This window comes from Epinephelus fuscoguttatus, linkage group LG7 (assembly GCF_011397635.1).
Source record: "Epinephelus fuscoguttatus linkage group LG7, E.fuscoguttatus.final_Chr_v1".
Classification (NCBI taxonomy): Eukaryota; Metazoa; Chordata; class Actinopteri; order Perciformes; family Serranidae; genus Epinephelus; species Epinephelus fuscoguttatus.
The window spans coordinates 7367769-7394656 of NC_064758.1; the positions used below are offsets into that span (position 1 = coordinate 7367769).

The 26888-nt window shown below is 40.1% G+C and overlaps 1 protein-coding gene across 4 annotated transcripts in view; it reads left to right on the plus strand.

Moving 5' to 3' along the window:
* Window positions 1-22323, plus strand: part of myt1b (myelin transcription factor 1b) — a 148420-nt gene extending 126097 nt beyond the window's left edge. For all 4 annotated transcript variants that reach the window (XM_049580909.1, XM_049580912.1, XM_049580910.1 and 1 more), the window contains exons 8-23: window positions 1072-1206; window positions 2309-2399; window positions 2650-2766; window positions 5353-5567; window positions 7243-7430; window positions 10883-11140; window positions 11785-11939; window positions 13172-13234; window positions 13656-13724; window positions 14210-14272; window positions 14633-14713; window positions 15329-15550; window positions 16610-16701; window positions 17118-17221; window positions 18407-18550; window positions 18715-22323. In XM_049580909.1, coding sequence (XP_049436866.1) covers window positions 1072-1206; window positions 2309-2399; window positions 2650-2766; window positions 5353-5567; window positions 7243-7430; window positions 10883-11140; window positions 11785-11939; window positions 13172-13234; window positions 13656-13724; window positions 14210-14272; window positions 14633-14713; window positions 15329-15550; window positions 16610-16701; window positions 17118-17221; window positions 18407-18550; window positions 18715-18858 — 2141 coding nt within the window. In that variant the 3' untranslated portion in view covers window positions 18859-22323. The remainder of the gene's footprint in view (window positions 1-1071; window positions 1207-2308; window positions 2400-2649; window positions 2767-5352; window positions 5568-7242; window positions 7431-10882; window positions 11141-11784; window positions 11940-13171; window positions 13235-13655; window positions 13725-14209; window positions 14273-14632; window positions 14714-15328; window positions 15551-16609; window positions 16702-17117; window positions 17222-18406; window positions 18551-18714) is intronic.
* Window positions 22324-26888: the final 4565 nt, after the last annotated feature.

Consider the following 26888-nt stretch of genomic DNA (forward strand, 5'->3'; position numbering starts at 1 on the left):
AAATAAACACAGTGTACCAAATAAACAGCGATGAGTCACCGTTTAGTTCCTCCCTTTTCCACTGTGTTGTGGATGAAGTGATTCCAGCTGAATAGACTTCCATGAAGAGTGAAGAGGAAGTGCTTACAGAGAGAGGGTGAGAAGGGACAACAGCAAGAGAGGGAGCGTGAGAGAGACGACAACACGCTAGAGAGAGAAAGATGAGAGAGAAAGGAAGAGCGCAGGTTGTTCCACAGTCAGCGCTGGAGTGTTTGTTTACATGCGGCATGTGTTCAGGCCTTGTATTTCACAGTTGGCATGTTGCCCACTTGTCATGCTTCTCGCAGTATAGCAGTAGTGTGATTACATGCCTGGTAGTGCTGCCCTCTCCTTGGCCTCAACTCCCTCCTGTGGTGACATTCCTGTTCTGCTCAACGCTAATTAGGAGATGCATGTCTCGTTAACATTCAATTTGAAGGCCAGTAGAGCATCGCACCATCGTCTTGCTCCTTTTCCCTGTCTCCAGTGCCACCAATAGTGGCTTGCCATACCTCCAGTAGTAGTAGGGAGGAGTAGGCATCTTTAATTATGTGTAAATTAGAGTTGGGTCATTTGTTCCTGTTTTTTTTTGTTTTGTCCAAGATCTGAACAAGATCCTTGAAAATCAGACAATGCAGCAAAGAGGGGAGAAAATCATCAAAGTGTACAGTAGAAGTAGGTCAACATTGTTCGGGTTAACTTTGAAAAGCTGTAATGTTTCTTTTATTTGTCAGTATTTCATTTCGAAAATCACACGAAACACATTTAGACTAATGCATAAAACACCTTTTACGTTTACAGAGATACATAAGACACAAGGAGCGGATACAGATGGTGTCGCTTTTGTACAGCTGTCTGAAATACGTCTAGATTTCATGCTCAGCCAAGCAGACTGTCTGATGGCATTAACCACTTGCTTTTGTCCTCCTTATTCATCCCACCTTCCCCTCTCCTCATATCTCTCCTTCCTTCTCTCTGTCCCTCCCTGCTTCTCCTCTCCTCTCTCCTTTCCTCCTCCTTTCTCCCTCCATCCTCTTCTCTGCCTCTATCCAGAGAGCAGCAGGCCAGAGAAGAGGGAGATCAAGTGTCCCACCCCGGGGTGTGATGGGACAGGTCACGTGACCGGTCTTTACCCCCACCACCGCAGCCTGTCAGGCTGTCCGCACAAGGACAGGATCCCCCCGGAGAGTGAGTGTTCTTCAGCTGCTTAGAGGATGAAAATAAGCACAGAGAAAAGAAAAAGTGACAACAGAGGGCAGTTTGACACTGACAGAAACACACTACCTCTCCTCAGTGGCGTTAGACATGGAGTATTGTGATATCAAGTTATTCTTGATTTTTAATCTGATCTGATCCGATCTCAGCAGCTGCTAAATATCACTTTGATGCTTTTAGTATTACCGGGCTTTTCACTCTTTTCAAACTGCTGCTGGACAATACAGACAACCACATAAAAGCTAAAAGGTAAAAAAAAAAAAAAAAGAAAAAGGTTAACAGGCTACCAACATTTTAAATAGATGTTTGGATTTGGTTCACTGACTTGGTTCTCGAAACATATGCAGATAGGAATCTGCAGTGTGTTTTTCCTGCCTAGCCCCATCTTTCCATGTGATTGGAAAGGTACTTGGTACATACTTATTAGAGGCCATCTTACTGTAGCCATGACTACAGGTCCATTAAATGTCCAGCTCCCTGCTATTCCCTGATTAAGGTTCACCTCATATTCCTGCTGGTATTTATATGAAACTTATTAGGAGGGACAGAGGAGGTCAGAAAAGAGGGAGAGTTTTTCTTGTTGCTGTTAGTGTAGGTGTAGTTTTTGGGAGAGCATAGAATATTTTTTCTCATTCCAGATTTATTTTTTAGTTCAAAATGTATTGCAAAAGAAGAAAAGGTGATTGCTAACTGCATAGAGTTGTCTTCCTTTGCCTTGTGGATTAGCAAGCTGTGGACTTTAACTATTTACAGATGGGGATTCATGCTGTGTACCATGTACTTCGAAAGTCGAAAATCGGAGCTGTGATTGACATCGCACCCAAGCTATATATATTCAACATTTTGTTATGTTCGCCATAGTCGAGACGAGGAGAAAATATTTATAATTCTGGGGTGTGTCTTTTCTTCTAATAACAGAAAATAAAAAGATTCAACCCTTCTCCCAACCCAAACAATTCACATATATTCCCTTACACGAAAAGAGTATTTCAAATAGTTTAAATTAGATTGTGGATTTTCTCTGATGCTATGATTGTGTGTGTGTGTGTGTGTGTGTGTGTGGTCTTCTCCTCAGTTCTGGCCATGCATGAGAATGTGCTGAAGTGTCCAACACCTGGCTGCACCGGTCAGGGCCATGTTAACAGCAACCGTAACACACATCGCAGGTATTCATGCATACATTACAGTAAAGTCTCTGTGTATAGATCTCTATTTGTGTTTGACTGTGTGTATTTCAGCTGATAAGAGTGTTATGTGCAGGGCATGCATTTCCCTTTGTGTATTTGCAAGCTCATATATTCATATATGCAGGACAGCGAATGTGTCAGTCCACATCAGTGTGATGCAGATTTTACACGGTCAGCAACATGCTCTCCTTTTGATATTCCACTTTTGTCTTCTCCTCGATCCCTGCAGTCTCTCTGGATGCCCCATCGCTGCTGCAGAGAAGCTGTCCAAGAGCCACGACAAGCAGCATCTCTCTCAGCCAGGCAGCGAGCACCTCAAAGGAAGTCCCAACGACAGAGTGTTAAGGTCAGGGATCAGAAAAGTATCCAAATATTTACTTTGGGCATTTGAAGTAGTTCTTTTTGACCTTCTTTTTAAGGCAGAGTATGGAGCCCCGATGCTGACAAGTCAAACAATACAATATTTAATTGTTAATAAATAATTAAAATGGAGTGTAAAAAGAAATATGAAGCTTTTAACTTTAACATTACCTCCAGTAGGTAGATGAAAATGAGACAGGCTGATCAGTTTTGATGAAACTGATTGGTACTATTGGTACAACAGAAGATACTACTTTTTAATGGCTTCCCCTCAGCAACAACCACAATGGAAATAAGTCTTGGGCCCATTCCAATACACCCCTTACACTTACACCTCGGTATTTGCGCATTTGCATCTAGGGGTAGGTTGTCCCACTTCTTGTTTGGATACAGGTAGGGCGAAGTGTCAGGGTTACAGAGGCATACTCCAAGCCGAGAAATTACCTGCAAGATTACTACACAGGCACAGAAAGAATCCCACAAATGTGATTCCTTTGTTAATAAAGATTTCAAAAATTAGGATATTCATCATATTCTTTGAGTTTAATGTTGTTTTAATGTAATATGATCCTTTTCATTATAACAGCATAACAAAAGAAATCACCAGTAACCTTTGCCAAAGCTAACTAGCTAGCAAGCTAACGTTTGTACATGACAGTCCAACATTTTGATTTAATTCCATGTCCATTCTCCCCATTTGATGGCACATGACACCCATGATGTAAATGAAGTCCAACAGCAAAGTTGCTACACTTGTTACCGCTCCTCTAGTATCAGTCAGACTGGCAGGGTAGGAGCTTGGGTTGCTAACATTAGCCTACAGCCTTCAATCCCGGGTGTGGGAGCCCTTCTGTGCGGAGTTTGCATGTTCTCCCCGTGTCAGCGTGGGTTCTCTCCGGGCACTCCGGCTTCCTCCCACAGTCCAAAGACGTGCAGATTGGGGACTGAGTTTTTTTCTTATTTATTAACTGATTTGAGGTTATAGAAAAGTATAAAGCTTTTTTGAATTTCTTTTTAAACTCAATTTAAATTATTCGATCAATAATATTGATAATTGATGCATTCAGTCATATTTTGGACTTGTGATAACCCTTAAACGTCTTTTGTTGATTAGTCGGGGCTCCATGGATAAGATGGTGAGTGACAGAACCATTGCATTGTATTCATGCCCACACTGGCCTATGTGAACCTTTCACCTCCATTAAAGATCTCTCCGCCAGTCCAAGCCCTGCACAGTTGAGTCTTTCTCAAGGTTAGCTACTTTCCTACTGAGCCACAGAGACAACGCTGGCCTTGGTTAATGTGCCCCTCACCAGAGGTAAAGCTGGCCTGTGAATGGCTGAATATAGTGAGAGAGTCTTGAAGCATTCAGTATGGCGGTCCAATCATTACTGTCACCTCAAACACTGAGATCTCTTTATCTTCATTCATCTCCCCAACTGGTCAGGCACCGTGATCACGGCCAGAAGAATGATAATTAACACAAACCAGACACTGGTATTATGCTAAGTCCACGCTCTTCCTCATTGGTATTTTAATTAATAATGCTGCTGATAAGCTAATTATGCAAGTTACAGGGGCATTGCGGGAGGATAGGAAAAATAATTGCTTTCCTTGAGGAAAACCTCATCAGTGGTTGGACAAAGCATAGAGGATTAAAACATAATAAGGCTTGCTTTGTTTTTCATTCTTAGATTGTTATTAAAATTAGCTTGGTTGTTCTGTTATGTATGGGGCTGAAGAATTCCTCATGCAATCCATGTTCTGATGGAATCCATGTTAAATAAATAAAAAGGGAAAAATCCCCTGTGATCAGTGGTAGAAAGTTTTTAACTGTGCAGAAAATCCTCCTTTTCGACTGCCTCAGATGTGAGCATGTGTTATTGGTGTGCCAGCAGTGTGACTGCAGGCCAGGTCATGTAATGTAGCTTATTAATGGGCATATGGTTGGAGACCAGAAACTGAGATATGGGCTTAAGGAGGAAAAGAAGGGCTGGGCCAAAGGGGGTGGAGGGCTCTGAGCCTCCCTCTTTCACCACTCCTCCTCCTTTCTTCCCTACTCTTCTCTCCTCCTCCTCCTCCTCCTCCACTCTTCTTTCTCTCTTCCCCCGCCCTTCTGCCTCTCCCTGGTCTATCAGTGGATTTACGCCAACAGGTCTGACAAAAGCCCAGGCTCTCCAGGAAAACGAGAGGGCTTAAAGCTCATAAATTCCATGCTGTACAACATGCAAATGTGCCCTCTGCTGATAAGAGAGCTTTTAATCCTGCTGCACTCCTGCTAAGTACACCGTTGCCCCTATCTTTACTCTCTCTATGTCACTCTACCTCCCTCTCTCATTCTCCAGTTCTCTTATTCTTTTTCTTCTCTCTTTATTTGTTTTTTGTGTCAATTGTGTGAGTCTTTATTGCGTCGATGCTTTTTTATATCCCATCTCTCCGTGTCCATTCTATTCTGTTCTACTGTCTGCTTTATTTTGTTTTAATCCCCCTCCTGCCTCCCTCATTACACCGCCTGCACCCCACTCCACCCCCACCTCCAAACCTCCTCACACTCTCCCTTTCCTCCTCACAGGCCCATGTGCTTCGTGAAGCAGCTGGAGGTGCCCCAGTACGGCAGCTACAGGCCCAACATGGCCCCCGCCACGCCTCGCGCCAACCTGGCCAAGGAGCTGGAGAAGTACTCCAAGGTGTCCTTCGATTATGCAAGCTTCGATGCTCAAGTGTTCGGGAAGCGCGTGCTTGCTCCAAAGATGCCCACCAGCGAAACCTCACCCAAAGCCTTCAAAAGTAAGAAAGGTTGTATTTATACAAATGACAGAGGCCGGCAAACTGTTTCCTGCTTTTTCCAAAGTTTATGATAAGCCAGGCTAATTAGCTGCTGGCTCTTGCTTCATATTTAGCATACAGACATGATGATGAGTGATTCAAATCTTCAGGTAACTTCAGCATTTCTCAACCTGGACCCTATTTTTCCATGGGTTTGTGTCTAAGTGACTAATGAGAACAACATTTTTTGAAACTGGTCCAGTTTTGAGAGTGAGGGCTGCAGCTGGCAGCCATGCTACAATCGCAGTGTAACCAGAAGGGATATTTGTGCATCTGAAATATCTCTCTGCCTTTCACTTGATATGGTCTGTTTGTTATTGTGTCCAAGTCTCACTCAAGGAGGAGTCTTGTTCTGAAATCTTATGAGACATATATTTCGGCTCAAATTATACAATGAGCCATCGAATTCAAAGGCCTCGTCCACATTGAAATCAGGTAAATAATCACCCAATATTTAAGATAACACTGAGCTACGCTCTCTGTAATGTATCACACTATTCCCTCATTCACGTTACCAGTGTTGTCATCCAATTACATGTGGACAGCGCTAAATAAAAGTATAAATGACCACCAAGACACATTGTGATCCGTCACTTGAATCACTTGCCAAGGTGGTCTCAGAAGCATTTTACCATGTTTCTTGCAGTGAAAACACGAATGTGTCCTGATGCGTCCCAGACAAGGACTACGTCATCAGTGTGGGAAGTGGTGGTTTTCTTGGTGACAGTGTGCTAATGCTCTGTAATTTGGCTTTTATACTACAAGTTGGACAAAGTGTTGAGTGACCATCCAATGTTTTGCTGAATTCTGCTGACACCGATATCTCTAGCTCTACTAGCAAGCATACGAGTGAGTAGCTAGCGAGAGTTTGGACATAATAACTGTGAGCAGGGCCTTTTGACCTTCAAGTGTAGTCGATGTAAGCAGGAATGAAATCCAAACACAAGTGGTCAACTGGAGAGGTAGGACAGACACAGGTGTGTACAGCACTCTGTCCTAGCCATCACTTGTGTTCGGATCACTGAATGTTAATACCAAGTGTAAACAGGTCCGTAGACACAAAAAAACAACAGACCTGATCAAGCAAAAGGTAGAGAGACACTTCTAACTCTTAAAATAACAATCTGAGCCTGTCTGTGGCAAAATTAACTCTCTTAATGGACGTACAGTAACTTTGCACAATTGCCCCATTTGGTTACATTGTGGGCGTTGCACAGCTGCCCCCTCTCTCTCAGTAGTGGACCATTCTCAAAAATTGTTGTTTACTTTAGTCACTTAGATGCAAAAATATGAGAATACAGGGTTCAGGTTGAAAAATGAAGAAGTTACCCTTTAACAGGCATATTTGCTAAAATGTCAAACTGACCCTGTTAAGTCATGTAAAGGCTCTCTCCCAACAAACCTTACTTCCCTCACACTTGTTTTTGTTCTGATTTTCTCCCCCCTTTCCTTACTTACATTCACTTTTTATTTTTTCCTTTATCTTATAGCATTAGTTTTAATTACTTTACTTGGCCAAGCATTAAGTTTGTGCTCCTAGCAAGAAAATATATAGTCTACCCTTTTTTTTTAATCTATCTGTTGTGTCCATCTTTTATCATCACCTAAAGAAAACATATTTTTTGTCCTCCCACAGCTAAGCCCTCATTCCCCAAGTCACCGTCACCCAGCCTCAGTCTCCACGGTTACGGAAAGAGCTCCTCTTTGGCCTATGACTACTCCCATGATGCTGAGGCTGCTCACATGGCCGCCACTGCCATCCTGAACCTGTCCACACGCTGCTGGGAGAAGCCTGAGAACCTCAGCACCAAACCCCAAAACAAGGTAAAGCAGATCACAATTATCCATACATGTTTTTTCATGTTATCTAGTACTTATTTGGGATTTTAATTAAAGCCCAACGGAATGGGAAATAAGTTCTTCATTGCCTAGTTATTAGGCGATCCAAAAATAACCTGCAATTGTGAGATGAATCTGTAGTTTATAGGTGATGTCATTATTCTGAAGTGTTACCCTGCTCTTCTCGTCTTAGCAGTGGGTAGCAGTGGGTGTGCCTCTCCTCCCTTCTCCTGTCTTTCGCTCATTTTTTTTCTCTCTCCCCATCAACTCTGCATGAATATATCATCAGGAGGCATTGGCTTACAGGATGGTGTTGAGATGCAGTTGCATCACCTCTCCCGTCCTCTTCTATCCTTTCATCCCTCCATCCCACACACTTTTCATGTTGTTATTGAATTTGGCTGGCTGCCAGTTCCCTGGATTACTTTGCCACCAGGTAGCCTTTTTTCATTATCTGCCGGACGGATCTTCCACTCTCTTTCTCCACCCCCGCCACTCTTTCTTTCATTTTCTTTTCACATCTCTTTTTACTCTCTTTTATCTCCCTCCTTTCCTCCCTACACAAGTCTCTGTGTTTCTCTCTCTGTCTTTCTCTATCTCTCACTCACTCCCTCTTTTCCCCTCTCTGTGCACAGGAGGTGTAATTGGAGCACCACTTCCCCCATATTGTGATTTTTAAAAGCCTTTTTGCCTCACAGAGGAGAGAAAGTGACTGCTTCATCATTTTTCGATTTCCTGACATGGTTTTAGAAAGATAAAAAGTGAAGATTAATGTCTCTGGCAGCACAGCAGAGCAAGGTGTTGTTCAGCAAGGCACCGATCCAAGAGCAGGCCTTAGCAGCGCAGTATTACAGCACAGATCAACCAGGGACTGATCTGGAATCAGAGTCAGAGCCAGTTGAAATCCAATATTGAAACATTGGAACACTGAGCTCATCAACCAGGGACATTTCTGGGAACTGTTCCCGTTTTCTCTCCTCTTCTCCTAACCCTTTGATTTTCCTGGCCCTTGACCAGCCCATATGAGCGCCATTTTAGATGAATACTGAAAACATGGCTCATCTCACCCCTCTGTTTCTGTTCACCTGCCAGCACCATAATAGAGCACGGAGAGATGAACTGTGGTGTTGGTGCTGTTGGCAAAGTATTACTGAAGTGCATTAGATATCATTACTAACATGCTTAAGTGATGAAGGTGGTGTTCTGAACCTTGAAAACGTAGCGCTTTGAAAAGTGCGTCACACTGCTGTGTGGATGTATAAATGCTTGTCTGGTGCAAGGTAGAGGGCAATATTTATTACAAGCATATCAAGGTAGATGGGCAGAAATAATTTCACCACATGGAAGTTTGTTTAATCTGAGTCTAAATCCCTCCCTGAATGCAACTGTGCATCCTGATTCATGAAAATGTAGGTATGTTAATGTATGTTTAGCGCTGCAACTGAATCTACTCAAGAGGGTAATTAAATTAATCACAATCATCATCATCATGCAGGACTGCCTCTCATATACACTGAAGTGCACCAGAGGAGACTGCATTACTAATTTATAAATGAGAATACTTAATTACTGTATTAGTTAGCTGAGTTTCTGTATTAATCTCTTTCTAGTTACAAACTACATATGGAGCCCTAACGTTTTCAGTATTAAAGACAAGAAAAATGTACAATGTACAGACACGATAACTAACCTCTGCTTTTATTTAGCTTAACAAGGCAGGCGGCATTAAAGTGTTAACAGCAGTAGTGATTCAGAGTTACTTTGGCAATGCTGCGGTTCTAATGATCTTAATAGAACGACACACAACTCTGTGAAGGAAAGAAAGACAGTCTTTATCTTTGGTTGCCCTTGCCAATAGGAGCTAGCTACTGAACGAGCAGTGGTTGAGCCTGCTTAGATAGGGGGAAGGATGCCATTAAACAATCAAAAAAACTGATTTAATCTCCATATTGACATTGAAAAGGAACTAAAAAAGTCATGAAAATGTGTTGAATTTTTATTTTTATTTTTTTAATTATTATTATAATGTATAGGTTCATAAGTATATTTTACTTTATGTATCGATATGATTATTTATTTCATAGTGTCTTATTTGCTAAAAGAGGCTCTATAGACCATTTCATTGTGACTGCGATTGGTCCATTACTTCCTGTCAGGTGTTGTCATTACACACAAAGGGACCCGTTTAGTTTATTTTTTTTTGTGTCAAGCTTGAAACAGTGCAATATAATGTAATTAAAGATAATTAAAGATAGAATCACAATGTTTATTTACAGTAACTGTCGAGTAGAGAATCAAACGGTGCTGTTATTTTTTAGCTACCTGAAAAAGTCACACTAAAAAGTCAATATCACTTTAGGTGTACACTATATTTAGAATATTTTCATTGTTTTACCTTGCTGTTAGACAGCCAGGGAATTGAAGCCGCTGTATCAAAGCTACCAGAATCTTTTAACAAAAGCAGTAATTTAACTTAGCAGGACACTGAGTTGCAGGTCTACCGCAGCATTGATTGGTCAGTCTGAAGGGTGAAATAGAGCAAATATTTAAAAAAAAAAAAAAAAAAAAAAAAGCATAAACTTACACTGCCATTGATTTTTTGGGTGGCTAAATTATGTTTTTCAGTGACCCCGTCCATAGCAGTACATTTTTTTAGCTTCTGTGTTGGTATATTTGGTTTATCAAAGATGATAGCAAAGCAACAAAGAACATTAAATAAGCACAGCAGAAACATCAGATAGGTCAGACTACCATGTTTAACTATATAACCATAAACGTTACAATTACAGCTGAAAATGACGACAGAAATCAACAAGTTTGCCAATGTCATGGCGGAAATGTAACGCCCACCCTCCAGTTAACACTGCCAGCATTATTCAAGCTGCTAACCACCGGTTCGACCACCTCCATGTTAAGAGCCATGTGCAGACAACCTCTAAATCATAGATGCACTATGAGTATTGTATAGAGCAGTGGTTTCCAACTGGTCCAGCCATGGGGTCCAAATTTCTTAGTCATTAGTTCAAGGTCCACATAGTTTAATAAAATCAGCGTCACATTTGTGTTTGGCCATGTCGTTGAGCTAGTTTGCTGTCTTTGTCAAGTAGCTGTTCGTTAGTCTTTCACTCTACAGCAGGAAATGGTGCTTTAAAATAAAAGCTCTGTGCAGGAAATTTACTGTACTTCAAAATAAAGTGTATTTTTTTTTTTACAAAGTTGACATGTTTGCGAGTCACTTGCAGTTCGTTAAGAAAGTACCTGGGACCCACTTTTGAATTGGGACCCACCAGTTGGGAACCACTGATATAGAGCTCCTTTCATGAACATTTTAGGACTCCAAAACTATGGAGTTGAAAAAATCATTTAGTAGTAACATTTCAATGAAAAGCTGATGATATGATGTGGCCTCAGTGCTGAGTATCGTATGTGTTTTCCAGGAAATGGACATTGAGGTGGATGAGAATGGCACCCTGGACCTCAGCATGAAGAAGCCCATTAAACGAGAGGGCAGTCTGTCTGGCACCAGCCCTGGGGTTCGGTCCCCAGACCCTTCTTCCTCCTCATCTTCCTCCCTCCATCATGGTGGAAGCAGTGGCATGACATCACCAAACCTACACACCTACAAGCAGGAGGAGTGGGAGGGACCTCTGGATTACACCAAACCCAATCGCCAAAGGGAGGAGGAAATGGACGAGGTCAGTACAATTAGACTAAGCAAAAGTACAAGCTCCAAACACGCAGTATTTCCTGTGATATTAGTCACAGGGGAAGTGTTGCAACATAAATAACAACAGACAAAATTCCCCCTAAGCTTTTTGAATAAGTAACTCTTACTTGTTTACATCACTTTGTCTTTCTCTAATCCCTTTGCCTTATTTCCTGTCCCCTTTTCCTCTTTCTATTATTCATTTATTTCACTGAAATGCGAGAGTTACTGTACAGTTAAAACATTGCACTGTGTAACAGAGGTGGTGTGTCAGGTGCATTGCACCATCCTGACTTTGGCATATGCTAATTTTTACTCCTTTGAACTTTTTCAAAAGAAATATAAAGGGCTTTGAGTGTAAATTTTTTATGAGGACACTGCATTTGGAAACATCATTTGTCTACAAAAAAATGGAAAGGGGATCAGAGTAGAGACTTGTGTGCACATGGTGGTTTGCAAAGTTTCATGCTTGTATACAAATACAAACTACTGCAAGAAAGCCATCACTCAAACATGTTCTAAAAAACTCAATACAATCCACACAACAACACATTAGTACAATTTAAATATTAAAAGGATCACAGAGGAATTATCAACACATTTGCGCTCATCTTTGTTTTACTCATTTTTCAGATGGAGCACACAGGCCAGTCCTTCGTCTCGTCTGACCCAGAGGACTGTGACATGATGCAGGACTCTCTGGAGGAGAGGAAGTACCCAGGAGAGGTTACGACCCCGAGCTTCAAGGTCAAGTTCCAGCCTAAGGATAGCAAGAAAGAGCTGCTCTCGTAAGTAACAAGACAAAGTCTACACCCGCACTAGTTATTCTGTGAGGCTGTTGCGCATTTAGCTAACGTGCTCACAGTTACAATGCTAACATGCTGATGTTTGTGGGTATAATGTTAAACATTTACTCCATTTTAATAGGGTGTTAGCATGCTAGCATTTTCTCATTAAAGGATAACTTTGGTATTTTTCAACTTGGACCCTGTTCTCCCAAGTCACTAATGGGAACAACATTTTTAAAACTGGCCCAGTAATGAGCGAGAGAGTTGCAGCCACAAACCAGGCTGCAGTGTAACCACTTGGGGCAGTTAGGCACTGTCACATAACGTCCACTAAAAGTGCTGGTTTTTGCCACTGACGGGCTCTGATTGTATTCTACTGTCTGACAATATTATGGAAAGGATCCCTACAGATATAGTCTTTTTTGTTAAAGAGTAAGGTCCTTATTGTTTAAACAGAAACAGCCCTGAACTTCATTCACTTCACTTCACTTCACTTCAAGACTCCATTTAAATAAACTGTAATTTTATCATTGCAAAACACATTTTATTCAATGTCAACTGTTCGGTTCTCTGTAGGGATCCCTTCTATAATAATGTCAGACTCTTATTAATATCAACCTGAGCCTGTAAGTGGCAAAAACAAGCACTTTTATTGGACGTAAACTGACGGTGCAAACATGCTCTGAGTGTTTACACAACAGCCTGTTTCGTGGCTGCCGACTGCAACGATTTCACTTGATACTAAACCAATTTAAAAAATTTATCCCATTAGTCACTTAGACATAAAAATAGGAAAATAGGTACAGTACAGCTGAGGATGATGGGAATGTCATTAGTTTTTTTTATATGTCTTTGTTCATGCTCTGCATTATTGAAAATGAGTTAGGACTTAGTGACACTTTCAGAACTGATCCTAAGGGGGCGATGAGTGTTTCATGGCAGGCCATCCAATAGTTGTTTAGAAATTTCCCTCAGAACCACTGATGTCAACCTCTTGTTAGTGCTACAGGAAAAGTTAGAGGACCATCAAAGTCATTAGAATTCGTCCTCTGGGGAGCATGTATCTCTACACGGTTTCATTGCAATCCATCTAACTAACTGCGATATTATTGTCTACATCAAAGTGGTGGACTGATCGACATTGCCATCCATATAGCCACACTGCTATTATGTCTGAAGACCCTTTCCGTCCTTTCTAACTCTGCATCTCTGTTTCTCCTTTCTCCCTTCAGGTGCCCTACACCTGGTTGTGATGGCAGCGGTCACATCACAGGAAACTATGCGTCCCATCGCAGGTATGCACCATTGCAGACTTATTTGGGTGGATACAGTATCCTAGTGCTGTCTATATAAAGTCTTATGTGAAATGTTAGCTCTACTGAGACTCTTCTGCCGCCCACTCTGCACCTGAGTCCAAAGTGGGCGCACCACGACTAATTCAAATATTTTATTTGATCCTGACATGCCAGAGGCAATAATGTAGCGTGAGCCTGGGAAGCAAAGACGGTCATTGACTTTGATATGCATCAGTAATTTACTTCTTGCCGTCTGTCCTCTTCTTCCTAAATGACCTTGGTATGCCTTGCATTCTTGATTTCCCTTCACTCATGTCTTTTCTCCTCTCTCCTTTCAATCCCCTCACACTCGCTTTCCTCCTTCCCCTACTCTGTCCTTCTCTCCTTCTGCCTGTCCTTCGCTCTTTCTCCTTTCTCTCAGTCTGTCTGGGTGTCCTCTCGCTGATAAGAGCCTTCGGTCCCTCATGGCGGCCCACACCCCTGAACTCAAGTATGTCTGCTCTACACCTTCACTGCCTTTTCACTGCCACTTCAATGCACTGCTACTGACACTGTCCAATGCCACAATGCTTTATTCTGCTGACGTTAACTTATCTTTTGTTGCTGGCTGCTGCCTCTGCTGCTGCTGCATCTGTCATGGTGTTTTTTTTCCTGGCTTGAACTAGGCTTGCTTTCACTTCAATCAGTTCATGTAAATGTGAAATGAAATTGTAATTCTGTAGTATACATAGCTCTTCACTAGAAAGAAGGTTTTTCACAGCCCACTATAGACAGATACAAGAAGTATTTAAATGGTGAAGAGCCTGGAAAGAATAAATTTAAATCAGACATTGCTCACAAGAAAATGAGTAAGCAGACCATTTCCCTCATCTGCATAATGCCATTTTCTTGAAGACACTTCACTCTGAAACATCTATGGTATTGTTTTTCTGCTAACCTTGTATTAAATGTTAAACACTTTTTGCCCTTTCCCAGATGCCCCACTCCAGGATGTGATGGCTCAGGCCACATCACAGGAAACTACGCATCCCACAGAAGGTAACAAACAAAAAACACAAATGCACCCACTAAAAAAAGCACACACACACACACACACACACACACACACACACACACACACCCACATGGACACATACATACACACAGTCAGTCAGAGAGGTCTAGTGACAGTTCATGGTAGAATTAGACAGCGATCACATACTCACACATTTCTACACCTTTCCATTGTCCTATTTTCGACCATATTAGGCGCTTTGAGTTGATTTGGTTTGTAATTTGGTTGAACAGCCTCTGTAAAATTATTCTTCCTTATATTGTGCTCTCCCTTTTAACAAGCAATCACTTCACCAGACCTTTTTTTCAACCCTATGTTATCAACTCCATACTTTCTGTTTTCAGTATCTCTGGGTGCCCGCGTGCCAAGAAAAGTGGAATTAAAACTCCTACCAAGGACAACCAGGAGGACTCCGAGCTTTTAAAGTTCGTACCGCTCAGAAAGCCATAATGTCTGCTTTTAGCGAGACTGACGGTAAAAGTAAAATGCAATAAAAAAGAAAGAGAGAGAGAGAGAGAGAGACAGAGAGAAAAGTCACTGTGAATCATATGCAGAGGTGGTGACCTGCCCCCTAAATTGAATCAAACAATCAGGTCCTTACTGATGGGAAAATACACTTACTGCAGATACTGATTCTGAATGTAGTTCATGGTAGACTATCGCAGGGTAGATTGTCAATACATAAGAAATACATGGGCTTCATATTGCATTTGCACACAAAACAGTTAATTTAACAGAGTGCTGATAACAGCATGTGCTGAACCTTAATAAATCTTACTTAATGCATAGATAATATGTCAAACATAGATGTAAGAAAATGAATTTGGCCCAGTAGAGAAAGTATTTAACTTAAATCTTAATTATAATATTCTCAACTTTCTCTACAGTTCAAATATTTGGATTCTCCTTGTCTAACCCTTGTGCCTTCTCTCTCTCTTTTCCTGCTGCCTACCTACACTCCTTCTTCTCCCTTTCCTACTGCACAACACTCCTCGTTTTTTTGTTTTCCTTGTTTCCCTTCTTTCCTCTGCTCCCTGCAGATGCCCCGTGCCAGGCTGCGACAGTTTGGGTCACATCAGTGGGAAGTACGCCACACACCGTAGCGCCTACGGGTGTCCACTAGCAGCCCGCAGACAGAAGGAGGGTCTCTTGAATGGCACACCCTTCAACTGGAAGGCCTTTAAGACAGAGGGGCCTACTTGTCCCACCCCAGGTTGTGACGGCTCTGGTCATGCTAACGGAAGCTTCCTCACACACCGCAGGTAAGATGAGTGCAGACAGGTTTTTTCTTTTAAAGGAATACTTCATCCTCCAAATGACCATTTGTATATCAGTTACTCACCCCATACTGTTCTGAATTTGTGAAGAAGACTTGTTTTCCTCACATGCCTCCACAATGAAAAGAGAATCCAAAACCGGAGAAAATACTTAATGAATTGAAGTCATAGGGTCCACATTTACAAACAGCAAAACTACGTATATCAAAACATCAGCTCGCAAACTGTCGCACAACATGTGCATATAATCCAAGTCTCATTTATCCAGTTCTGAAACACATGCATTTTTGCTAAAACCTTACTAGTTAAAACTTAACTAGAAGTGAAACTTATCTGTGCACTCTTTAAAACCAGAGTCCACTGACAAGAACAGTAATTTTACCTCTGATCATGGGAGCTACTGGTTTACCACTGCCTCCATCAGTTAGTTTGGCTTTGTTATTATGGGTTAGTTCAGACTCATCAAAGTCAGACAGTAACACTAACAAACTAACTCATCAAGGCAGTGGTATACTAGCAGTTCCCTTGTTCAGCGAGGTAAAATAACTGTTTTGTCAGAGAAAGAAAGAGAGGCCCTGTATTTTGGTCTCCAAATATGAAGGCAGTAGTGTAAGTTTAGACTTGGTTTGACAGTGAAACAACTTTATGCAACTAAGAAGTCATTAAATATGAGGAACTGTCACTGTTCATTTAAAGAAGTAGTTATAGATGAGAATAGATGAGAAGATGCATATTGCTCTCATGTCCGTACATTAGGTGCAGAAAACAGCTAACCCGGCTCTGTCCAAAGTTGAGAAGCGTCCCAGCACCTCTCAATCTCACTAATTAACATGTCGCATCTAGTGTTTCCTTTGACAGCAATGTAAATGTAAAAGTGAAAAGCTGTGGTTTTACATTATGACAAGACTCCAGGAAGTCACTGTATCCATCCAAGAAATATTTGCAGCATGGAGCGCCCTGTAAAAGCACAACTTACTGTTTTTATATTTCTGTTTGTGTACTGAAAAAAGCATCTTTACATCTGTGTGTCCCTTGTGTCTTCAGCCTCTCAGGATGCCCCAGAGCCTTGTACGCCAAGAAGAAGGCCAAGTTCCCCTCAGAGGACTACCTAAGCACCAAGTTCAGAGCCAGTGATGGTAAGGTGTTGTAAAAATAATAAATCTATAAATCAATTTGTATACAGGCCTGTGTGAGGGTGTATACTTGTATGTAAAAACCATTGCCATAGTTTCCTCAAGCTCATAGAAGGGGTGCATTTTCAATTGTTCTGACAAAAAACGAAAGAAGTAAACTTACATGTGACCAGTCAGTACAGGAACACATTTTTTTGTTTGTTTGTTTGTTTTTTTGTTATTTATGGAACCAAGTCCAAGCACATGGAGGGATAGGATTCAGAATGTGTTTATAACTCAGTTATTTTAACAAAACTGATATACACTTTATTCCAAAATAGCAAAGACAGATATTAAAAGGAAAATGCCCCGGGCAACTTAAACATTTACAGGCCAGACTCTGTTCTTATCTATTGTAATGTGTCTGGCTTCTCCTTTAGTTTTGGACAACGATGAGGACATCAAGCAGCTCAACAAAGAGATTAATGACCTCAATGAATCCAACAATGAAATGGAGGCTGACATGGTCAACCTGCAGACTCAGGTATGTGTTTTTATTTATTTATTTATTTTTATTTTAACCTATAAATCACTGAACATGTGATGAGTCTTTACAGAAGTGCTGATATGTTTGTCAAATTTATGAGACTTACAGTTCTCAGTTCAGTCACTTGAGGTTGTTAAAGAAGATTTGTATTGTTGACATATTACAAAGACAAAACAGTAAAACTTTAACATTTGTTTTGTTCCTGAAAGATCCCAGATGGAAAAGTCATTTGTCTCAGTTTCATATGGATAGAGTAAAGGTCCACTAGCAGCTAAGCTAATTTATGCAACAAGAAATGTCTGAGGCTTATCCTAATAAAGTTAGCATGTTGTAGGCGGTATGTGCAGAAAGTGATTGTTTTGTTGGGGGACCTTGTGAGTAATAAATTGAGCCAGATTGCTAACGCTGCCTTTGTTAAATGTTGCTGTTGTTACTGGATTTATATAAGGAGAGGAAAAATCTGCTGGCTGCTAGGCTAATTTATGCAATGTAAAATCACATGACCTTATGTTAATAACGTTAGAATGTTGTATTTGTGGGGAAAATGTGTCTTACAAAAGACAAGTGTTTTGTCTGTGAAGCTTGGGAATTATAGTAGAGTAGAATGTTGTACTTCTGTTTGTCTGTTTGTTATTTTATATTTGTTAATGTCAAGAAATCGATTGGAAAAAAGCAAAACCAACAGTGACTGCATCCTCAATGTGTTTTCATATATTCATACCTCAGCTTGTCTGTGGCTCCTAGCCTCAAGCCCTGAAGATGTCAGTCCTTAAAAACAGCTCATAAATGTATTATTTCATTTATTAAAAAAAAGTCAAAAATATTTCCTAAAACAGCTGGCTACTGTGGGTTATAACAAATGTTACTTAAACGGGTGGAAATTATTGGTGCTTTTGCTGGGAACTACTTTTATCTGTGGATTAATCCACATTTGGTCCTCACGTGAGTGTTTTGAGCAGCAGGACGGTGTATGTGGGATTGAGTTATTTCTGGTTGTTTCTGGACAACAGTGGAGTTCTGGGACTCGGTCTGTGGAATTGACAACAAGAAAGATACGATCATCACCAGACTTATTCTTTGAGTTTAGTCAGATATTATTTTTTAAGGGTGCAGATTAAACAGCCTTACAACCTTATTCCTGAAGTGGTACCATTGTGAAAATTGTCTTGCTGTGTGTTGTAGATCTCCTCCATGGAGATGAACCTGAAGAGCATCGAGCATGAGAACAAGATGATTGAGGAGCAGAATGAGGCTCTGTTCATGGAGCTATCTGGTCTCAGCCGCGCCCTGATCCGCAGCCTGGCTAATATTCGCCTGCCACACATGGTGAGTTGTTGTCCACACAAACATACAGGGCTGGTCATGCTTGCGCACACCTCTTTCATTGATTCAGTGTGTTTATTTCGAGGTGAGTCTGGCGTGTTGACCAGCACATAGCTGTCCATTTCCCTGCTGTTCTTGGCTGAGATTGGTTGTCGTTTGTACCACAGCAGGAGCCAATCACCGAGCAGAACTTTGACAGCTACGTGAGCACCCTGACCGACATGTACACCAACAAGGACTGCTTCCAGAGCCCTGAGAACAAAGCTCTGCTGGAGAGCATCAACAAAGCTGTGAAGGGCATCAAAGTCTGAGGCTTGACCCACACACATACACACAAAATGTAAACTGTCCTGAAGCGCAGGAGCGTGACGGAGGTGGAGATGGAGGGATGGGAAGATGAAGGAGAGATGTTGAAATACTCTACAATATATTGAAATATGATTCAAAAACAAAAAGGGAATTCAGGTTATTTAAATAAACGGCAACTTAAAAAAATCAACCCAGGGAGCACTCTGTAAGAAGAAAAGTGACGCGGACCAAAATCCACACCATGCTGCTGCTGGGATTAGGAGCAGGAAACAGATCCTTCAGTCAGAATGGATGGAAAAGAAGAATAATGTTACTAGAAACTGTATCTGGGGGTTTTAATATGCTGTATGTTTACCTGTTGTCTCTTTTGTGTCCTTAACTGTTTTTGGAGAAGGTTTCACTGTTGAGCGGCTGATCAGTTTTTTGCGCTTCGCACCAATTGAAACATGGAGGAACGTGGAACACGGGATTGCTTACAGGAGCTTGGTGACACAAAGACGAGGACGCAGATGAGTTGCTGTCCTGTAGTGTACACTGTGGCAAGCGTGTGTGACTCCAGAAGCTCTCTGATTCATGACCACACACACAGACCCCGGCAATATGAAGCATGCACTATACTGAATTTGTGTTTGCTTTGTGGTATTACTGCGGCAAAGATGTCAACAGCGCAATGTTGACTCAGTTTAGCAGGAGGGGAAAAAAAACTTCAAGCAAGGTCATGAGACAGATCCAGGAACAGTGGAGGTTGTTTATTTTTCATGGGACAGTGGATATCATGATTTAAAAAGCAGCAGATAAATCCTTTTTCTTTTGTTTTTTTTTAAACTGAAATGATAATAGTAATAGTGTGCACACATTTCAAATTCAGTTAGTCATATCAATAGTATTTATCAATATAGGAATTGCACTTCATTTCAATGAATAGTTTTGTGGTACAATAATTATTGTTATATATGAATTATTTAAACTTGTGAACTTTTAAATTGTAACTTATTGCCATTTATGTTATTGAGGTTTATTTATTTGAAGCAATCTATTTATTGTTTTGTAACACACACACACACAAAAAATACCATCCTGACTGATGATCATGGTCAAAAGTGATTTGCAGATGTCTTACGTCAATATTTTAAGAAACTATATAGATAACTGACGAGGCATATTTTGTTTTGAGTACTTTTTAAAAACCTTTTTAAGTGCAGATGTTTTATAACTGACAAAATCTTTTGATAATTTTACAAAAAAAAGTTATCTTTTGGGGTTGTTTTTCTTTTTTTTCTGTTTTTTTTTCTGTTACTGCTACATTCAGAAAACCACTGCTAAGAAAAAAGAAAGTATGTATTTATTATTTATTTAATATGAAAGAAATTGACTGATATGGCTGTATATTTATTTTGTTATTTATTTGCGTGATGTGATGGTTAAGTCTGAGTAGTCTTAAAGATCCACTACTGATATTTAAATAAAGAAAAATCAATACAAATACTGTTTGATTACTTAGGCTTATACCTAGACATACCAGCAGCTGATTGTAAAGACAAAAAAAGTAACCCAACAAAAGCAATCACTGTTCTGTTGCTATCTGGTCTCTCTGTGTTTGCTTTTGTCAGGTCAAAGAAAACCAGGAGAAAAAAAAAACCAGTCGAGTTCAAAAATGTTACCTCTCCCAAGCGCTTTGTAGCGGCCAGCACTGGCTCACCCAAAACCTCTGTAATGTACCACAGATGCTAAAGTTATGCTTTTAATTCTTTTTGTCTTATTTATTATTTTCATCAGCACAATGGTACATTTATAGAGCTGTATTCCAGCAGTGCTTCAGGCTGGATGTATGGGTCTAAAACACACACACACACACACACACACACACACACACACACACACACACACACACACACACACACAGTGACATATCCAACCGTCGAAGATACTGTAGGATGGCCTCCTTTGACAAACTTCTATCAGATAAACATACGCACCCTTGTAGCCTTACTCTAGATTTTAATTTTTTGATGCACAAAGTGCCACTACTTAAAAAAAAGAGAAAAAAAGAACTCACTTTCTTTCCTGATTCTTCGCATTTTCTGCAATGTAACAATGTCTGGTCCCAGGATGACCACGGCATCAAGAGAGTGGTGATTGTTTCAGATGCCTTTATTTCTCTGCCAAGATGGCCATTAGTACACTATATATACATTCTGTATAAATAGATTTTAAAGATGCTATATATATGAATATAAACATACATATATTTTTCCAGTGTAATTGTTAACTTGCTCTTCTTCTTCTCTTGTATTACCTTAACAAAAGGATCACTAGCTGTCTAGAAGAGATGCGAGGGGCGTTTTCAATAGGAGGCAGTTACACCTTATCACTAAGACCTGCTCAACTGTGGCTTTAAACATACCATTCACTCCAACTCAAGGCAAAGTAGGCATTGTTGATGATACAGTACTTTGGAAGTGTTTTCATAGGTTTCCTTTCTTTCCCCATTTCCTGTATTTGTCTGTCCTTGATCCAAAATGTCAAAAACATCTACTCTATGTTGTACTACTGAATCTGAGAAATAACTGTCAATTTGAAACTAGATGGTTGACTCTTTGTTCCTAAGTGTCATGTGAGTTCATGTATAGTTAAAAAAAAAAAAGAAAAAAAAAAGACGATGCCTCTGAATAATGTTCTGCACATAGTGTTTGGCAACATTGTGCAGTTATTGTATTGTTACTAGTAAGGCCTACTCACTATGAGCCCATTCTCTCTGATGTTGAAACAAGCAAGTAGGGGACTTTAGTTTTAACCTGCCTTTGAGTGAGTTGTTGCAGCTACTGTGGTGTACAGTATGATACCCTTGTGTAACTCTGATGTCAAAGGCATGTTGTAAATGTGCTCTTAGCCAATATAGAATGAAACTCCTTTGTGCACTTTCTGAATAACTGTTGAAAATGCCAGCATTTGAGTCTCGACTTGTAAGAACCCCAATAGATCACGAGCAATAGCAAGTACTCGCCTTCATCGGAGGGCGCACTACGAAGCGTTGTCACACTTGTTTGTTTCCGTAGAAAACAACCTGTATGTTATGTCAGATAGGGAGGTCTGTTTGATTTAGGGGGTTCAGCCCGTGCAGTCAAAGCTCGAAAATGTATAAAAAGGAACTTTCTTTTCCGAACAAAAACCAAAAGAGATTGACAGGAAGCAGAGTTTGGTTCTCAGGTGACCGGGGAGAGCTGCTAAAGCAAAACAGAGCAATGCCATAGGTCAGCCAGTCAGCTGAGGCTAGAGGCGATGGCAGCGGCTGGATCAAGGCCTCCTGTGGAATGAGATGAGTGTGTGGGAGTGGGAAATTGATTTGCCAGGCTACACAATCTCCCCCTTGTTTTAGGAGGAGGCGTTTTGTTGCATAAATATGTGTCCATCACTCAAAAGAATGTCGAAGCTTTTTATGACTTTTAAACCCACCCCACCCCGCCCCCTTTCCTCATGTCTTGTGTAACCTTTCCTCAGGAAAGATCATTTTTGATGCATTTGGTTAACAAAGTAGTATATTCTTCCTCTCTTGAAAATGCACGAAAAATACTACCCAAGAGTGTTAAGACTGTGAATATTCTCCTAACTTATTTGATATGGCATGACCCCTTTTAAACTGCTTGATGAAATTGTCTACTGAGGTATGTAAATGAATAACACTGAGGCCATGAAAGCAGAGTGTTTTCAAAAAATGTCAGCTGAGAAAGCAAACGCAGCCTACGGTTGGTTCTGCGCCCACGCACTGTATGTTTTCTTATTTACAGAAAAGTACTGAGTGATGGAGTTTTATTATTCTAAATAGCTAAGAAATTGAAAAAAAAAAAACAACTGGTAAGGGCCCAGTTTCCCTAAAGCACCTGGAATGAAAATGAATTTAACATGATGACACTTTCAGGGAAACCAGCCCAGACCAAAATCTAGCTGTGTGTTTTAAGAGTCGGGGAGGGGGAGGGCGGGCACACCTTTGCATCCTGGTTTCATGTTAGGTACAGAGGTGTGCTTGTCAAGGTTGCACACGCTACACAAAAAATGACTGATAATAAGATAGAGATGTCTGGTTGAGTGGCACTTTTCATCAAGCTGAGCAAAACCAAAAGCCCCGCCCCTCCCCCCCAGCCCCCTCCCCACCCCCTACTGTAGTTACAAGCCGTGTGGTCTTATCATGTGTGCCTTTCTCACCCCACTCATTTCAAGATATGGTATGTTTACACTCGGCAAACCTGGTTCAAATAGTATTGAAAACATTTGGTCTGGATCTCTTACCCAGTGCTTTCAGTGGGTGTGGGGGGTTACAATGTATAGGGAAATAAAATAAATGTGTCTTTTACATGCAGGTAGAGGCCATTTTGTGACAGAGATACAAAAACAGCAAGCTTTTGTTAGGCTAGAGAAACTGTGATCTCATTCTGTCGATTCAGGTATCCGACTGCATGGACAGTTTCTGTGAAGAAATCTGAAGATCATCATCATCATCCCTAGATAATGCATCAGTGTGCAGGGCGTTATTTTAAAAACAAGTGGAAGTCTCTGTACATATTTGTATTAAGAAGAAACTGTGTAATTGTTGTTGTATTGAAGACAAGTTAAAAATGGCGGAAAAAAGAAAAAAAAAAGAAAAAGTTTGTGACAAAGAAAAAAAAAACCTCCACAGCCAAGGGTTGTCCTGCTAGCACATTTTTACAGAGATGAGCTATTTTTACTGGTGATTTTCTAGGCATTGATATTGATATCCTTTTAAAAAAGTACAAAACTTCCAAAATGACAAGCACTTCCACAACGATAGATTGTATGGTCATTTTTGTTACTTTTGTAGATGTGGTCGTTCCTTTACTACTGCACCATTTTGTAAAGTGGGACAGGCCTTGGCTGTGTGTCCTCGGGGTCTCATGATGTTTTTGCTTTGATTTTATTTATTTATTTATTTATTTTTCCTTTTTGGGAAGTAAAACACTGTAGATGGGCCGAATTTGTGACTGTGTGTTTGTGTACTTGTGTACATGTTCCCCTGTTCCTGTGTCAGTGTTATAAACCAGAGAAGTGATGTCAGTTATTGTGGGGGTATGAACCATTTTAAATGTTCTCTATGAAAAACACAAATAAAGAATCATAGACATGTATGACTCTGTTCAATCTCTCTGTATGCTGAGGTTATTATAGTTAACTAAAACGAAACTAAAAACTAAAAGTGGTAATAAATAAAGAAAACATTTTAGTTAACTGACATAAAAATAAAAACCACACTTCGGAAGAAAACAAAAAATAACTGAAATTGATCACTAAAATAAAATAAAAACAAATAAGAAATGTCTTTAGTTTCAGTCTTTATCAATTTGGTCAAATTTGTCAACACAACAAACATGAGGACGCATTGGTGCTTATGTTTATTGAGATCAAGGCCTTCACAAAGTGTTTATAATACAATTCAGTACTTAAATCTTGCCCCTGACAACTAACCCCCGTACTATTATTTAAAAAAAGAAACTAAAATTAATACTGAAACTAATAAAATCTGATCTAAAACAAAACATTTTTAAACTGTAAAAACTAAACTGAAATGAGCAAACTAACTGACACCAAACTGAATTGTAAACAAAAATTTAAAACTGAATAAAAATAAAAACTAATGTAAAATACCAAACCATAATAACTCTGTTGTGTGTTTGTGTCCTCTTATTCATCTATCTTTGTGAGGACCCATGTGACTTTAAGGCACTGGGAGGACATTTTTGCAAATGAGGACATTTTAGCGGTCCTCACTGTTTTAGGATTAAAACTTGGTTTTAGGTTGTATTTGAATTATGTTTAGATTAGAGTTAGGTTAAAGGAGCAGTGTGTAAGATTTAGGTGGATTTAGTGGCATATAGTGGTCAAGATTGCAGATTGCAACCAGTTGAAACTTCACCCATGTGCCAAGCATGAACTCCTTGTTATGATTTCCTTCAGTGTCCATTGTTCAGGAGGGTTTTACCAGGAGCCACTTTATCTGCAGGGGTCTCTTCCTCTCCAAAACAAACAAATTCTTGGATTAAAACTGGTAAAAAAAAAAAAAAAAAAAAAAACCTGAATAAAGCAGTTTAATGTTACAAATCAGTTTTTCTCCTACACTAACCCATTACCTTTTTTCTAAACTGACATTCAGGAGGTTTTTAGTGGGAGCCAAATTATCTGCAGAGGTCTTTTCTTCCCCAAAACAAACACACCAGGTGATTTAAACTGTTTCAAACACTGAATAAAGCAGTGTTTTTAGGACAAAAAGAAATCAGTGTTTTTCCAACGCTGCCCGTCATGGAGGGGCTGCCAACTATGGTGGCCTGACACAAAACCGCAAAAACACGAATGGCCCTATGTAGAGCCAGCATTTGGTTTGTCCATTCTGAGCTACTGTAGAAAAATGGTGGTGCAACATGGTGGACTCCATGGATGTGTAGATATAAATGGATTATTCTGACAGTAACAAAAACACTATGATTATTTTAATTAAGTGATTAAACATTAAATGACACAAACTTATTGTATTCAGTTTGTGCCAATATATGAAGGTCCTCACAAGTATAACACATTGTGTGTGTGTGTGTGTGTGTGTGTGTTGTGATTAAGATTCTATTAATCTTGCAATGCAATAATATCATGGCTTGTGAATTAGTCAACTGAAGTGCACTGTGTGTATTGACACGGCCAAGCACTCACATAACATATTGCCTCTGTGGCTGGTGAACAAAATGGGGGACTTCAGTATGTTGTTAATATGCAGTTACATGTAGTTTGTATGTTGAACAGCACTGACATCTGGTGGACAATTAGTGACCCAACATGTGTGGACATGATAATCACTTTTATCGAAACACTGCATGAACTCTCAAATTCTGTTCCTTGTCTCACAACAGTAAATGCATTTCTTGTTGCTGTCACATAGAATCCAAATGTTTAAGTATCTTCTACTGACCCAATCACATGTTCATCAACATGCTCATTGAGTAATTAATCAGGAATTTTCAAACAGAAATGTCACATACTTATTTTAGTGCAACTGATCACATGTTGTCTAATTTAGTGTGCAGGTGTATGCCATGTCACTGTGAGGACATCATGTGTGTTGAGACATTTGTTTTTAACTACACTTTAATTTTATGCAGTTTGTAGCAGAAAGATGAGTTTGTCTGAAAACAGTACAAATGTGAGAGACAGTGCGAGCAACAGGGTTTAAAAGGGGCCCAGGAGCTCAGGTTAATCCAGCCCTGGCTTTAGTACAGATTTTCACAAACATTATGACACAATGTTTGTAGAAATATATCTAGTATGTGCAACAATGTGGGGAATGCTTGTGCTACATTTACGAGTGCACAGAAAAACATGTACATTGTAATACAGCACCTAATGTGCACCTCATCTACATACCATATGGGGGAGCAGTGTTGGGGAGTAGTAAACAACATAGCCTAAACTAAATTTTGCAGTAGCTTACTGGTAGTTCAACTGCGTTCATATCTGCAGTGATGTAAGTAGTTCAGTTACTTTTTTGCCATTGTTTCTCTCTTGAGAAAGGTCTGGTGAGCGAGACTACTCTCATATAACTGTACCCTCTTTGACCAACCCAACACAAACACCATCCAGTTACCATAAAGCTGATTTAACGTCTTATTTATTACATGTGTTTAGTAACCTGGGCTTTTTTCACTACATTTCCACTTGCCACAGTGGCTAACAGCACATGTGCTACTAGTTAAACTTACAATTGCTCTGTTCTGTTCAAGTGTCCCAATAAAATATGAGTAAGACAATGAACACCACAAGAAGTCATTCCTGCCTGTGGCCATCAAACTTCTCAGTTCCTCCCCCAGAGTGTCAGACACCCTGAGTAAATAGACTCAGATTGATTTGATTTATTTTACCTGTTTCTGACAACCCGTAATGCATTTATTATTTATTATTCATATATTCTTAATTGTGTGATTCTCTCCTGTTTCACTGCAAAACTGTACAATATGCAATACTGACTTGAGGACCTCTATAT